Genomic DNA, 16,623 nt, shown 5'->3' with positions numbered 1-16,623 from the left:
GAAACAACCTAAGTGTCCATCATTGGATGAATGGATAAAGAAGATGTGGCACATATATACAATGGGATATTACTCAGCCATAAAAAGAAACGAAATTGAGCTACTTGTAATGAGGTGGATAGACCTAGAGTCTGTCATACAGAGTGAAGAAGTCAGAAAGAGAAAGACAAATACCGTATGCTAACACATATATATGGAATTTAAGAAAAATTTAAAAATGTCATGAAGAACCTAGGGGTAAGACAGGAATAAAGACACAGACATACTAGAGAACGGACTTGAGGATATGGGGAGGAGGAAGGGTGAGCTGTGACAAAGCGAGAGAGAGGCATGGACATATATACACTACCAAATGTAAGGTAGATAGCTAGTGGGAAGCAGCCACATAGCACAGGGAGAACAGCTTGGTGCTTTGTGACCGCCTGGAGGGGTGGGATAGGGAGGGTGGGAGGGAGGGAGACGCAAGAGGGAAGAGATATGGGAACATATGTATATGTATAACTGATTCACTTTGTTATAAAGCAGAAACTAACACACCATTGTAAAGCAATTACACTCCAATAAAGATGTAAAAAAATAATAATAATAAATAAAAATAAAATATCAAAGTTGCACACCACACTCTTGAAGAGTTTACTTGTTGAAGGGAAGTAAGGAAATAAAAAGAAAACTTCCATTTTTTTCACTTTACGGCAAAAAAGAAATGACCTATTTCTAGGGGAAAAAAAAAACATAGAAACACACAGGAAAGGTTAATTCAAATATTCAACACTATTTATAATTCATTTCATTGATTAGCAAAAAACCCTGAAACTATAAAATGAATTCCCAGGCCCTAGAATAGTACCTGATGTATAGATGTTGAATGAATGAATGAATGAGCCAATACCCACTCACCTGGGGTGTAGAAATGAATGTGTCTGAGAAACATGGTCACCTTCCTGCTTTATAACTGGATACCATGACTGTAATTCCATTCCTGGTGGTGTATCTATCTGTAGAAAAATGTGGAAGGGGAAAAGTTTATTGAAAGAGGATGTGATGGGTAGTTTTATGTATCTACTTGACAGAGCCATAGGCTGCCTCCGGAGAACACTGACTAGTAAGGAATTATGTTATTTAAGAATCATCTTCTAATAAGGCAGTCTTTCCTTAAAGTACCATGTGTAGTCACTTAAAACCGAAAGAGACATGAACTGTCCCATCACAAGAACAGTTTTAGCATGTATGTTAACATGGACTACCAGAATGATTTCATCAAATGTCATACTTATGGAATCTATTTTAAAAATCCATTTAAATAATAGTACTCTGCAAATGTGCAGCATTGCTAAGTTCTGATTCTTCTCATTGTTACAATTACCTAGAATATACCCCCCCATCCCTATAGTATTTCTTAGCATATTATATTAGATAACATTCTACAGCAATATTTTGCCAAACTTTAAAACCACTGTGTCTGCTAACACTTATCAGTAAACCACATTTTCTCATAAATATGAAAAGTTCTTTTTAGCCCTGAAGGATGAACTCTACCTGTAAATAAAGTAAGAGGAGAAGGTAACTGGCCACCTCAAAGTTCACGATAAGAACTTTATATCCTGCTTATTTCTAACGAATACCTGATTAAGTAGGTATAATTATCTTCATTTTACAGCTAAGAAAACTGAGGTTCAGAAACTGAGATAGAAAAGAATAAATAACCTGTGGTTACTAACTTCCTCATTTGGTTTGTTTTATATTTTGTCTCCCCTCCCCCGACACACACACATATTGGTAGGAGATCAATGTTTTGTTAAGAATTACTGGGCAAGGAATTTGAAAGACTAACAAGAGCACAAGGTTATAGCGAAAAGAAGAGCATTTTGAAAGGATTTAAGAGGTGAGTATTCAGTGAGGGCCTCTAGACTCTGTAAGAGTAGAATTTGTTTCTAAACCTCACAATCCTGATCAAGTATTCTAAAGTTCAGAATCTGGGGCAAAAGCAACTGCTTATTTATAAAATAAATCAATCATTTGTTTACACAGTTTTTCAGCCTATAGCTTAGTTCTACCATAAATTAGAAAGGGAACTGACTGCTGGCAACAGAAATACTAAATGATAGATACCAGGTGCCAGCTGACAGCCTAGGGAGAGAGGAGAATTACAAGACACAAACACAAAAACTGATTCAAAAAGCAACACAATCTGAGGGCTTTATCACACATAGGCCAGGGCAAATAATTTAATATATCTCAATTGTTCCCTACCCTTATCACAACAGAGTAACTGATGTGTAAGAAGTCTTGAGTCAACATGACATACTTATAGTCGATATTTATACTTATATTTATAGTATACCATATACATATATATATACCATACACATACCATTTAGAAAGACTGAAAACTATTTAAGACATTTTAGAATTCATTTAAAAAAAGGTTAAAGTTTTTAAAAAGACACAGTGCTGAGAAGAGTAGTTTCATCATCTAGAAAACTCACTTAGGCAGAACATTTTTCACCCCAACACTGTGATAAAAAAAGGTGTTAATGAGCCGGGGTAAGCTCACTCTAACAAATCAGTGACGTACAAGATTGGCTCAAATTAAATGAGAATTTCATTTTTAGAAGTTATCTGTTAAACTCATTATTTAGAAAATATGGAAAGCTCCACTTTAAATCAGTTTTATATCTGAGACAATTCTGGATGTACTGCCCAAGAAATCAACTGTTTCCAGATGTTTTAAATTAAAATTACTAAAATTGATTTATATATTTTAAAGTTTTCCCTATTACAGATAACTGGAATGTCAAATCTTCAGAATAACAAATTCTAAACTTCTTCAGCCAGAGATCTTGACTTCAAATCTGATTCAATTTTGATCAAGTTCATTTTTAAACTCTACAGCTTGATTTGTATAAGTTTTACCTTTATTCATGATCCAAACTCAGGATAGCTTTGTTTCCATGATGTCTCTAAACTTCAAATGCCACCTTAAATAACTGCTAGCACATTCTTTCTATTTAAACATCCATCCCTCTCTAGTTTCTGACCTTTATTTTGTTTCCTATTCTTGCACCAACACATGAAGAGATTCACAGAGGAGGGGTTATTAAAAAAAACCTTCCTTAAAGATCACCTAGTGCAGTCCTCTAGGTAATGTCTGAACTCCCTATACAAAATCCCTGACGAGTGGCTATTCCGCCTCTGCTTAAACAGCAGCTTGAGGTCAAGTACTGTCTTAATCACTTTTGTATTTTCAGTACCTAGCACCATGCATGGCATGTAGTAGGGACTCAATAAATATTTGTTGAATGAATTCTGAATGACAGTGTAGCTCATTAATTCCCAGGGTAGCCTTTTTTAAGGTTAATCTGCTACCAGGAAACTCACAAGATAGTCTCTTTCACATTTAATACCCTTCTGTTCAATGAAGTACCAACAATCCTAAGTCTCTGGGTTGTATTTTGAGAGATCAGATCTACAAATTAAATAATATAAATGATGGGGAAATGCACAACACTAACCATGATAAAATGTTGGGAGTTAATTTTACCTAATATGCTGTGGTAAGCCATAAACACATTTATAACAAATTATCCTAACTGCATGTTAAAAACAATTATGAAAAGCACATATTATACAACAGAACATTCACGGGCATGCCAGATTTTCTCATCTATTATGCATTTGTGGCAACATACAAATTAGGTCTTCAAAAAAAATAACAATATAATTAAATGGCACAGCAATAATGCTACTACTGATCAGGAATAAAAATGAGACACCAAGATACGCACATCTATTGACTTTCCTTTTACCTTTCAATATGAGAATAATTTCATTCCCTTCGTGTACTTACACATTAAAATAGAATACATTACATTACTTGGCAAAGAAGAGAAGTAGATCACTTAGTAGCTTAAGTTAGAGCCTTAAGATTTTAAAATACTTCTATTGCCCAACTTCCCCATAATTATCTACCACAAAATGAACAGATGGCATCCTCATCTGAAACATATAAGAAAAATTTCAGACATATGATTTCATTCCAAAAGTTCTTTCTCTAAGTCGTAAAACAACAAATAACGTCTATGAAAGCAAAATTTAAATAAGCCCAAAATGTACAGAAGTTAACTTTAAATAAGTAAAAATTAGGAAATGCTTTATGCAAGTTTCTCTAAATTTCAACTTACTGTGTTATGTACACATGACCCTTTAATAATCAGGTTTCCTAATAAAGAATCATTGTATTTTGGTACCATGCTTATTAGCCTCACAATGACAAATAGTTTAGAGAACTTGATTTCATTTACAAAAAGACCAATAAGCATTTGTCACCACTTTCTAGTTACAAAAGCAATTCCACCCACTCAGCACCCTTTGTATACTAACATTCCAATTTGCACTAAAAAAAAACCCCAAAAAACAAAAATCAAAATGCTTTAAAATTCCCAGATTTATCTTCAATAATAAACTTTGGTTTGAGGTGGCACTTTAGTTTCTAATTACAGTGTCAGATTAATATTATCATCTTTAAGTCCTAATGACAAACATTGATGAACTAAAGAAATCAAGACAGTATCTCAAAGTATTGATGGGATTTCAAAAATTCCCCTCAAAAAATCAGAATTAAATCTTTTTAAAATATGTGGAAAATATTTTTTAAAATAGAATTTAGAAAGACAAAGATTAATGTTTACATTTTGGTATTTATAAGCCAGTAAGCATATGAAGGACTAGTAGACTGATAAATTTCATAGTCTATCCTCCTATAATGGTGTGCTTACATAAAAAGTAAAGTATAATGCATGTTAAATACACATTACTTTGTACAAGCCAAACATAAATCGTTAGCAACCTTAGTAAACACATGACCAAACACATAGTTAAGCAACAACTCCTTAGCTATAAAGCCAATATACCTGCCAGGTTCCTTTTACTGTGTATAATACTAAGACATTCAAGTGGTCCATAAATGATTTCAGAAGGACACAAAAGACACCCTACCAGACAGCTGCCAACAACTCCTACTGAAAGAAACTGAATCTCTCAGAATAGGATCAGGTTTTCTCAATACTTCCAACAGGCTGTGAATGAGTGTTTCAACAACTGAAACAGGAATAGTGTTACAAGGTAGCAAATAGCTACTCAAGAGATTTTAAGGCTTAGTTTTGTGCCTCATTTCATTGTAATTATTAGAATTAATCAACCTAATGTAAAACCGGAACAATAAGGTCTAAGCACTTCCACTAACTTATCAAAGATGGATCTGCAGAAATCACAATGTCTGTTGCTCCTCCACACTACAGAATCATATCTACCTCATAAAGCCAATTTTAGGTTTAAAGTGCTTAAAAACTCTCAAAGGAAAAGCAAGGTCACATTCTTATAATGTGCAACTCTCTTCTTAAATCCTTCATGGAAACAAAGCCATGTAAAAGTCAGTAGTACGATATTCCTCCCTTAAACTTAAAGGAAACAGGGCTTCCCTGGTGGCACAGTGGTTAGGAATCCGTCTGCCAATGTAGGGGACAAGGGTTGGAGCCCTGGTCCGGGAAGATCCCATATGCTGTAGAGCAACTAAGCCCATGAGCCACAACTACTGAGTCTGCACTCTAGAGCCCGCAAGCCACAACTACTGAGCCCGTGTGCCACAACTACTGAAGCCCGCATGCCTAGAGCCCGTGCTCCGCAAGGACAAGGCACTGCAATGAGAAGCCCGCACACTGTGAACTCGCCGCAACTAGAGAAAGCCCGTGTGCAGCAACGAAGACCCAATGAAGCCAAAAATAAATAAATTTATTTTAAAAAAAACTTAAAGGAAACAAACTGATAAAAATCCTGTTAATTTCTGGAACTTGAAAAATAATTTCTTTACACTGGAATTCTATGGTGTCCAATCCACTTAATATTGCAATTATTTGAAAATTTCCATGTCATATACATCTTTTCACTAAAATATCTGTTATAAAAAGTTTTAATCTAGGGCTTCCCTGGTGGTGCAGTGGTTAAGAATCCGCCTGCCAACGCAGGACACACGGGTTCAAGCCCTGGTCCAGGAGGATCCCACGTGCCGTGGAGCAACTAAGCCCGTGCGCCACAACTACTGAGCCTGTGCTCTAGAGCCCACGAGCCACAGCTACTGAAGCCTGCACGCCTAGAGCCCGTCCTCTGCAACAAGAGAAGCCACCACAATGAGAAGCCCGCGCACTGCAACGAAGAGTAGCCCATGCTCACCGCAACTAGAGAATGCCTGAGCCCAGCAACAAAGATCCAACGCAGCCAAAAATAAATTAATTTTTTAAAAAAGTTTTAATCTATATACACGTTAGGCTTTGCTTTTCTATCCCATTTCAGCATAGATGCTTTTTAAAAATTATCTCAGATTTTGGCCTTCAAATAATGTCAATTGACAATATCAAAATGTAAATTAGTTAATTTTACTATGTGCAATATATTGCATTTTTTAAAATTTTACTCTATTTCATGTATTTTTAAAATGCTGGTGACCCAGTAAATTGACTTTTTTGATATCCCCCTCACCCTTCTCAACTGAGGTTCTCAAGAAAATTAAGCCCAAACTCTGCAAAGCTTCCACTGTATGCATTAAATTAACTTCTCTCCAAAGGACTTAGAAAGGTACTATATACCATCCTTTCTATGGCTTAATTCTCCCCTCATAGAACCCCAGATGAGAAAGGCTGCATGGGTGACAAATTGCACTTTGATAAACACTGCTCTAAGTACATGTCCTAAAGTTTGTCCAAATGTATTATTTCAACAATTAGGTCTTAAGTTAATAACCTGTGCACTCTACAGATGCTTTTGCACAGATTTACAAAGCATTATGTACGTAAAGGAATAAATTCCAATGGTGGTTATCACTCCATGGTGAAATTATGAGGAAATTCTGTTTTCTTCTTTGTACTTTTTGTAGGATTTACTCTAATGGGCCTATATTGCTTTCAAAAAAAAAAAATTTTTTTTTTCAAAATGGAAAGCCGTAGTATTATGTACCAAAATGGTCTTTAGTAATTTTAACTTTTGTATTCCTTGTCCCCATAAGATAAACAAAATATGCACTTTTAAGGCTATTAGAAATCTCAAAATAAATTCAATACCACAAATAAAAACAAAATGCTGTTTCACTTTAAAACGAAACTCTTTTCCTCCTTGAAAATCACTGGTAGCTTTCTAGGGCTACTAAGACTTTTCATTCAGTTGCATCCAAACTTTTGTTAAGCATACATCACATTCTAGGTTTAGAAACTACGAGATGAATTCCTGCCCTAGGGAGCCTCCAACTAGTCTTTACATACATATTTCTGTGACCCATTTCTAAGTCTAGGAATCAAAATGAGTTTTAAACTAACTTTAAATCTTTCCTATTCATTTCTCTTTCTGCCTAGCATGGTGCTGTAATACTTTATTTAGTGATGGAACCAAACCACACCTTAAATTATATATTCTTCATGCCTTTTTAGTCAAATAAAATCCTTACATTATTTTAATGTACATGTAACGTATATGAAACCTCAACAGACCAAATTTTATGCATTGACAAAATAAAGGTTCAAGCCATTACTAAAACTATTCCCAAACTAGTTCTACCTCTTTACTTGAACAAATTGAGTTCTGGCTCCACACTCTCTACTACCAGAATTCTAAAGGCATTGAAATTAATCCAATTCTTGCTTTCTTCCTTGTTCTCCAAGTGGTATAAATTATAACATATGCATAGGTATGAGAACACTACTGGCTAACTATGTACCGATTCAGGCCTATCCTTTTTCTTTTCTTCCTTGAAGTTTCTTAATTTTTTCCCATTTCTCAGACCAAAAGGATAAAGCGTTTTATCAGAAGCCTTTTTTAAAATATTAACATTTTAAAATGTTTAAAAAATTAAAATTTTTTAATGATAAAATGAATATAGACTCTATATTTCCTAAACCATAAGGGGGCACTATTCCCAAAGCCATTCTAAAGATTTCACTGAAATTTCCTTATTTTTTATAACAAATGTGTTTTCACTGAAATTTCCTTCTTATATTTTATAACAAACGTGTTTTGTACTTTCTTCTTGCATACTTCATTCTGATAAATAAACAAATATCCAACTAGTATAATTACTGTGTACAAACAACTAAAAGTGAGATACAGCTGAGCCCAACACTCAGTTATCTTACTTTGAAATATCTTCAGATAATTCTAGATAAATCAAGAAAATGTTTGGGGAAAGGAAAAATCCCGAAATACATATTAGTAAATATTTCAATAATAGTTTGAAGTACCATCTGATATTTCTAGACTCAACTTCCAAAGTACTTTTAAATCCATTCTCTCATTTGACCAGTTGTCTTATTCAACAGTTTATTTGCAAATTATATAAGTTTATTAAGGGTTAAACCATAATTTTTCCCAAAAAATCCCCAATATTCTAAAATACAATGGAGCATTGTCTCCCCAAAATTTATTCAGTTTAAAAAATTTTTTCTTTTTCACTGAGTAACTTTGACCTGCCAAGCAGTAAACTAAATTCTGGGAAACCAGGAAAAAGATCATCTCAAAACTCATTAAGACAGTTGTTAATTTTATAAAGTTAGAAAAAAATATTCATACTCGTCCCTTATATGAGCACAAATACTTCATTTGATTCTGACCTTATAGCCACTTAATAAAAATTTATGCTAATCATAAAATGCAAACTCTGCCTCTGATGTAACAAATTACCATCAAATCTATCATAATTATTACTGGTACACATTTTGTCCCAACACTACTCTTTGCAAGTTACCCATCCTCTCTAGTGTATTTCTTTACCTCACTTAGGTTGGTACCAAGAAACACACTTCCTAAAGAAAAGTATAATAGCTTACAAGAGGGGAGAAATTTTTTGGAGGATTATCATTATTGCCAATGACCTCGCAGAAATGAACTGTAAGAAAAATGCAAAACTAAAAAAAGTGAAATGTTTAATTAATAGGCTTTAAGAGGAAAACTTTTAAGTTGATATCTTTAGGTAATCTATTTGCATCACAGATAATCCATAGGGTTTTTTCCCTAAGCAAAGTAAGAACTGTATTATTTTACTTACCTAACAGTACTCAAGTCTAAATGTTAGAAATCTAAATTTTAACCCCTAAAAATTTATAAAGGCATAAACCATCTTTACTTAGTGAACTGGAGAATGTCAGCCACATGCTGTAACAGCAAAGAATCACCTATAATGATCTTATCAGTTGACTACAAATAGGTTTTTCTAATGTGCTTGAAAATAATCTCAAGGAAACATCACCCTTCAAATTTTACTTACAAATGATCAGTTTGCTTGGCAAACCTTTTTTCCACAGATAGAAACTAAGATTCAACAAAATCAGAATTAGATCAAATAAACAATACCCACTGGAGATATGGAAAAGAATCAAGAATATGATATTCTTCCATATGTTTGTGCACTATAAAATACAATAATCATTTTTCTAATAAAAACATAAAAAACTCAAATGATATGAAGAGACAGTTTTGATAACACCATTTTGCAAAGCAACCTAGGCAAATCTAAAAATCAAGTATTATTTCTTGTGGTGACCTGAGTGAGAGAGTTCAAAATACTATACCTCTGGTGTCTGCAAAGAATAGTCAGCTCTTCACTTAGAACACTGACCTTCTACCACTTATTTCTCCCATCTAAATATAGCTCCTAACTATGCAAAGCAAATATAGTTTTTAGTTATGCAAATGGTTTGGTGACCATCACTAATATAATTTCCATCCTTAGAAATAATTCAACAGTTGCTACATTTCAAACAATTGCCTACTGAGTTTGAGGGGATTTTTAAAATTCAAAAACCTACTCTGACTACATTAACTAAACATACCCAATTACATCAGTGTTCACACTAAACATAAGGACCTTTAGATAAGAGGTTAATATATTTAGCATATGCTTTAATTTTTTTTAAAAAAGCCTGTTTTGACTTTTTTAAATGAGCTTTCTCTGGATGTATTTGGTTTGTTGGGCAACCAATTCAGTGACTCACAGAAGATAATGAAAAATGTTCCCCAGCCAAGGACTATCTCCGTGCCCCCTTCCCAGTAAAATACCTTAGTCTACATACAAGTTAACAGAGAGCTTAGGAACCATTATACTAAGGTAAGTTGATAAGAAAAGTTAATGTTTCTCAAAATTCAGTTTCTGCTACTGAGTTTGCTTCTGGGAAAAGTAGGCAAAATTACTAGACTTGAAGTCAGAAGAAATGCATTCAACTCCTGATTCTACCACTTACCAGTTATACAACCAGAAGCACGTGACCCATCTGAACCCATCGGTTTCTCATCTCAACTTCAAAAGAGAACTACTTCGCCAAGTTTTGAGGAGTAAATTTTCAAAATGTGAAGTGGCAAGCATGTATTACTACGCATGAACTCCCCAAACACTTCTTTCTTAAAGGTTTGATTACTGGAAATTTTCAAATTCCCTTAAATTGCTTAAAATTCACATAAAATTGGAAAAAATAACAGAACACACCAGAAACACTGGCAAATACTGCAAAACATAACATAGTAAAAAGATGGGGAAAAAAATCTCACGGCTTCCCCAAATAAAAACTGAATTCAAATTAATAAATTCTGAGACAATAAATGACTACATCCTGATGAAGGACAGTTTCAATTTTAACCAAACCCTAGCACATTCAGTTTCAGTTAAGTAAATTCATCACCTTTTTTTTTTAACCTTTATCATGGTTCTCAGATATTTTTTCTCACAAACACAGAGCAGGAATATTAGGCAAAGTAATTTATCCCCAAAATGCTTATGTCAGAGCAACCAAGATTAGACCAAGAATATCTGGCAAATAATGTGGCCACCTATGGACATGTGAGAGTCCTAGTTACGTTAGGGCAAGATATCATAAATGTCAAAAGGGGCATTCCACATTTTGAGAATACAGACAATTCTAAACACTATTTTCAGCGTGGGACCAGGCCAGCTGTAAGCATGTCCAACAATGTGACAACTGGCTTGAAGTCAATTCTGCTTTAAAATCAGTTAAACAATATAAACTTACCTAGTAGCCACAGGCAAGGAATTTCCAAGAAGTACTGACCGGTTTGGAATCAGCAAGTAGCAAACTACCCTGAATTCAAGTCTGAAATTATCTTCATTGGGCTTCTGAAGCAAATCACTGTCTTTAAACTACACTGTAACTAAATTTCCCTCAAAACCTGAAAGGTTTAAAGCACAGGCCATGAAACCTTAAGTTTCTTGCCCAAGCTCTAATCTTGCTGTAAATAAACTTCAGTCATTTAATACTTCTGTGAAGCAGAAAGGGCAGAGATATTTCAAGGAATAAAAGCTAATTAATAGTGGAAATATTAGATTCTTAAGATGAAACACAGCCAATCTTTTGTGGTACCAATCAAATAAAATTGTACGTGTAAAACTGTTCAAAAGCAATGCTTGCCACATTTTAAACACTTAGTGTTAGCTATTATACTGATTTTAATCGAGTAGGCAAATATTTAAAAACCAGATCAACAAACTGAATATTTAATAGCCTAAATCTTATGTATTAGCCAGCCATTCAAACTCTTAGAATGAACTAGTGTAGCCTACCAGATAATGCAGTGGGAAAATAAGTTTAAAATCTCTTTGCTGAGACATTTTTATATTAATGTTTATTTAATCTAAAATAATGTTGGGCTTCCCTGGTGGTGCAGTGGTTAAGAATCCGCCTGCCAATGCAGGGATACAGATTCGAGCCCTGGTCCGGGAAGATCCTACATGCCGCGGAGCAGCCAAGGCCGTGCGCCACAACTACTAAGCCTGCGCTCTAGAGCCCACGAACCGCAACTACTGAGCCCGCGCACCACAACTACTGAAGCCCGGGCACCTAGAGCCCGCACTCTGCAACAAGAGAATCAACTGCAATGATAAGCCTGTGCACCGCAAGGAAGAGTAGCCTCCGCTCTCTGCAACTAGAGAAAGCCTGAGTGCAGCAATGAAGACCCAATGCAGCCAAAAATAAATAAATAAAATAATTTTTTTTTAATTTAAAAAATAAAATAATCTTTATTCTAGCTGCCATAATTTTTTTAATTATTCCTCTCTTTAAAAAAAATTCTTGGTGACTAGAATCACGAAATTTTCAGATAAATCTGTCTTTTGCATTTGTCTCCAGTACTGATCAAGTCTGAATATTCAATTACAGAAACAATGTCAGAAATCCTAAATACACCTTTGAAAAAACACTGTTTGGAGCCCACCACCAGAGTTGTTTGGGCTACCTATTATATCATTTGCAAATAGAGATAACACCAAAGTGTAAATTATCTCGAGTCCTAGGAAAACAACTGATTTAGTCATCAAAAAGCAAGATGTGTGAAAACAAGGACATGGCTTGAAAAAGAAGCCCCAAATCCTCCACTCCCTGGCTATATAATCTTGGGAAAGCCACTTGATCTCTCTGAGCCTCATTCTCTTTATCTGTAAAATGGGAATAATCCCACTTCTCTCAGTAGGTTGTTTGGAAGATCAAATGAGAACACATACAGGAAAGCACTTTATAGCCTAAAACGTGTAATACAAACATAACATATTATTTAGATGAGTTTTTCCTGTTGTTGCATGAGCAGTAATAGTTTAACAGTTATATTCTAAATAGACTTTTAATTTCAAAGTAAACCATTACCGTTATTCAAAATTGCTATTAAAAAAAAAAAACTTGCCTTGGATTGAGTCCTCTTCCCATTTCTCATGCTAAATTTCTCCTTCATTTCTTCTAAAATTACCTTCAGTTTCTTTTCTTCAGGTGTCCCTAAGTATTTTTGGTTCACGTGAAGATAGCAATGCCATTTGGCTGATTCAAAGCCCCAGTGGCAAGTCCTTTTGTCGGGTGATCTGTGAGAATGCATCACAAATGTCTGAGGCGCAAACATTCCACAGCACTCCAGACACTGAATACACGGGGCATCTGGCTGAACATAAAATTGGGGTGCAAATAAACCCTGACATTTGCCTAAGCATTCATGTTCCACTTCAAAGGCACTGCCAGTTTCCTTCAACTGGGCCAATGAGTTCTTAGCAGGAAGTATACTACCATTTTGAGGAAAAGTGCGTGGCCGCAATAAAGCATTACACAGTCTTTGTGCATCAGTTAATGTGATCAGCCCACAGGACGGGGCATTGAATGGAAGTATTCCCAGGACCTTTAAGATATGAAGCTGGTCTGATGTACACCTTGAACAATAGATGTACAATTCATCACATACTGTATTTATTTGTTGGAGTGAAAATTCTCTGAGAACAGAATTTAGGACTTGGGGCAAACAGAGTCTCTTTTCTCCTCCAACCTGAAAACAAGAAATAGACTCCCCTTCCAACACAGTCTGGGTGAGTTCTGTCGAGCTATCAGAAGGGATGAGCAGTGGACCAGGAAGAACCTGAGGAGATGGAAGAGGCAGAAACACAGTAGGTGACATGCTTTCTTGGGAATACCGAGCGGAAAATGCTGCTGGTCCACCCAGAGAGCTCTGGCTACTTAAATGGAATTGTGCCAAAGTGTGTTTCAAACTGGGATTTAAATGTAAAGGTTCAGGCACAGAGGCACAGGTTCTCTTGACATGCTCTTCATCAGTTTCCATTGGCGCTTCATAGTCGTCCAAGTGTTCCTTCTTTACAGTTGGCATCTTGTTTACCATCATTTTTCCATTTGCATGAATGTCTGTCATCATTTTTTTCACTGGAGGGCTGCCATCATCTCCCATCCCGTTCAGTTTTTTATTTGAGCCCTGAACCAAGGAAAAATTTGTCTGTAGGTTTTCCATTGCTAAAAACTATTGTGTTAAATAAGTCAGTCTGAGATTTGCATTGTTAACTAGTTGCTTATTTGAAGAGAGAAACACAATGTATACCAATACTTATGGTAACTTATTCAAACAGAAAATTTAAATTTCCAAAGAGATCTCCCTAAACTACTCAATAGATTTTGCAACTTTGTTTTGGTTCTGCTTATACTCCAAGTATAATTTCACTGCAAGTGCTATAAAATTTCTTATTGTCTAATAACACAGAAAATAATTTTAAGAGGCACACTTCCGAGGAAGCCTTTGTTTTCTTAAGTTCTTCAGATATACGTATTAAAATAAAGTTACCAGTTCTCTCAATTCAAGATGTCCAAGTTCAACGCAATAGTTTGGTTTGGTTTTAAGCACAACACGCAAAAAGTTTATGCAATTACTTGAGGCAAAATTATGCACCCAAATTTAGTATTTGGCACCAAGGACACCAAAAAAGGAGGGAAAAAAGTATCTTCTCTAAAAATGATGATCTGTTGGTCTGTGTGGACAAAATGAAGGCTTGTATAAATCCTCACACCAGTTAAGAAGAGTCTCTGACTCCACTTGAACTTCTACAATTAAAAATGAAACCTAAAGAAAAACTGCCCAGTTATCTTCAGGATTACTGTTCATTCTTCTTTTAATTAATCTGGAAGAGAAGGAGGTTAGGGGAGAGTTACATTTGAATTTGCTCCAGAGCCCGAAGGGTCAGTTTGAAAATAGTTTCTTAATCTTAAATTGAGTTCACTTTACCAAAGGTGACACTTGAGTGATTCCTTTAAATCTAATACCAGTTAACTAGAAGTACCTTCATTTAAATAGGAAAGCAATTCGGAGAATGGGTAAAGGTTGCAATAATATCCCTCAAAAGGGAGAGGGTTACTCCTACTCAGAACAGGAAGAACCTTAAAGAGATCATCTCACCCAAAACTCAATACTAAAGGTTTTCTCAGTTATGCCATTTTAGCTAAAATCACCTATTACTTCATCTCTCAATTTAAAAAAAAACCCACCAGTTTCATCCAAAAAAATCAGATACTAGTTAACATACCTACCATATATAAGTTACAATCTTAAGTGCATAATCCATCTAGTCAGTGTAGGCTATTTTTCTGGAATGACTGTAAGCAAAAATTAACTTTCCCTTTAAAGGGTTAGAGAATTTGCTTAATGGAAGCCAAAAGCTACAGACTCCACTCCTGGGAATCTCCATCCTTGAACAAGACTAATCCGGGACAAAAAGCACAAGGCAGACAGACCTCACAAAGAATGCAAATGGAGGAAGAGGGAAAAAAAGAAGAGATTCTTCTTCCACTTCCTTCTTGAGAGAAATTCCAAAAGGAATCCCAATAAATAGAAATTTTTGCCTCCCAAACTGCGAGGAATTTACCTTAAAACAGACCCAAAGGGTTAAGGACCAAGGCCACTAGCCAACGTACTGATTTCGCCCACCACAGGAACACCTCAGCCAACGCTGGCCAAGGAAGAGGGGAGGAGGCGAGACCTAGAATGGGGGAGCCCCCAAACCCTGAAATCCTCGGCCCACGCAAAGCCACCCACCCATCTCAAACCCGAGGAGGCGGCGGGGCGGTGGGGAGGAAGGGACCCGGGACGCCTCGGGGCGTGCCAGGGGGTCGTGGGAAGTGGAGGAAAAGGAGCACCCCACCGCGGTCTCGGAACACCCCCAGGGCCCTCCCCACACCACCCCGCTGAGTGGGCCGCTGGGAAGACTGGAAATCCCCCGTGCACCCTCTCCCCGGGAAGTTCTCGGGTGTTATCTCAGCTCCCCTAAGGCTGCACCTCCCTCGCCCGCCCGGGACCAGAAGAGAGAGGGGCGGGTGGGGAGCCCAGCCGGGATCCCCCAGCCGCTGGGCGCCGACCAACCGGGTCGAGCCCGGGGCATCCCCGCGCAGCACAGACAGGCGGCGGGGGGGCGGGGACTGGCGCCCAGGTCTCCGGGGTCCCGACGGCTCCGGTCAAGTGCAGCGCCCTGCCCCTGCCCACCGCCCGGCATCAGCGAGACAAGATACGCCGTGAGACACCCGCCCCGCGCCCCCACGCCCCGGGGCTCCGACCCCACCCGTGACCCGCGCATCCGCACCCCCGACTCCGGCCTCCGCGCCCCAGGAAGCCCGATGAGCTTTGTTAACTCCCCACTACCCCCGGCGCTGCCGTCGGGCGCCCCGGGGGCCGCGCGCCCCTTGCCTCCCGCCGCGTCCCCCGAGCGAGCCGAGGCCGCACCTGTGCCAGCCGCCGCCGCCGCCGCCGCCGCCGCTCGCCCGCTCCCCTCGGCTGTGCCGGCGCCGCTCCGAACCCCACACACATCGCTACACACAGCCCTCTGACGTCACCGAGTCCTCGGCCCGCCCACGTCACTGCGGAGACACACGGCTTCCCGCAGACGCCGCCGCCGTCTCCGGCCGCCCGGGGCAGAGGGAGGGCGGAGGGGCGGAGGGGCGGGGGGGAGGGGAACGGAGCCAGCAGCGGCACCCTGCCCGCGGGCCGGCCGCCGCCTCGCGGCTCCTAGCCCCTCGGGGACGCGCGCGCCGTCTGGACTATTGTAGTTCCCGAGGGCTACCCCGGCCCGTCGCCTGGCGCGCGCGCCCCTCCCCCCAGGCGCGCGCCCGGCGTTCCCAGCCCCGCGCGCCGTCTGGGCGGCTGGCGCGCGGCGCTGTCTGCGGTGCACCCGGCGCAGACAGGATGTTCCCTCCCCGCCCCACCCCCACCGCCGCCCTCCCTCCTTCCTTCCTCGAGTCGCCCAGCCGGCTGTCTGGGGCCGCCACCGCCCCGCCCCCG

The 16,623-nt window shown here is 38.5% G+C and overlaps 1 protein-coding gene across 3 annotated transcripts in view; it reads right to left on the bottom strand.

Annotated features, from left to right (window-relative positions):
* SKIL (SKI like proto-oncogene) overlaps window positions 1-16,161 on the bottom strand; it is a 33,186-nt gene extending 17,025 nt beyond the window's left edge. Inside the window, exons 1-4 of one of the 3 annotated variants that reach the window (XM_082655491.1) lie at window positions 16,069-16,161; window positions 14,143-14,476; window positions 12,714-13,779; window positions 898-991 (exon numbers count right to left, since the gene is read on the bottom strand). In XM_082655491.1, coding sequence (XP_082511617.1) covers window positions 898-991; window positions 12,714-13,755 — 1,136 coding nt within the window. In that variant the 5' untranslated portion in view covers window positions 13,756-13,779; window positions 14,143-14,476; window positions 16,069-16,161. Of the gene's footprint in view, window positions 1-897; window positions 992-12,713; window positions 14,477-16,068 lie in introns of all 3 variants that reach the window. The other 2 variants (XM_082655490.1, XM_082655492.1) reach the window with 2 other exon arrangements.
* Between the last annotated feature and the right edge of the window lie 462 nt (window positions 16,162-16,623).

The sequence above is a fragment of the Grampus griseus genome (genome assembly GCF_964374135.1).
Source record: "Grampus griseus genome assembly, chromosome: 5".
Classification (NCBI taxonomy): Eukaryota; Metazoa; Chordata; class Mammalia; order Artiodactyla; family Delphinidae; genus Grampus; species Grampus griseus.
The sequence above is the reverse complement of the archived record's forward strand: the minus strand, read 5'-3'. Positions and strand labels throughout refer to the sequence as shown.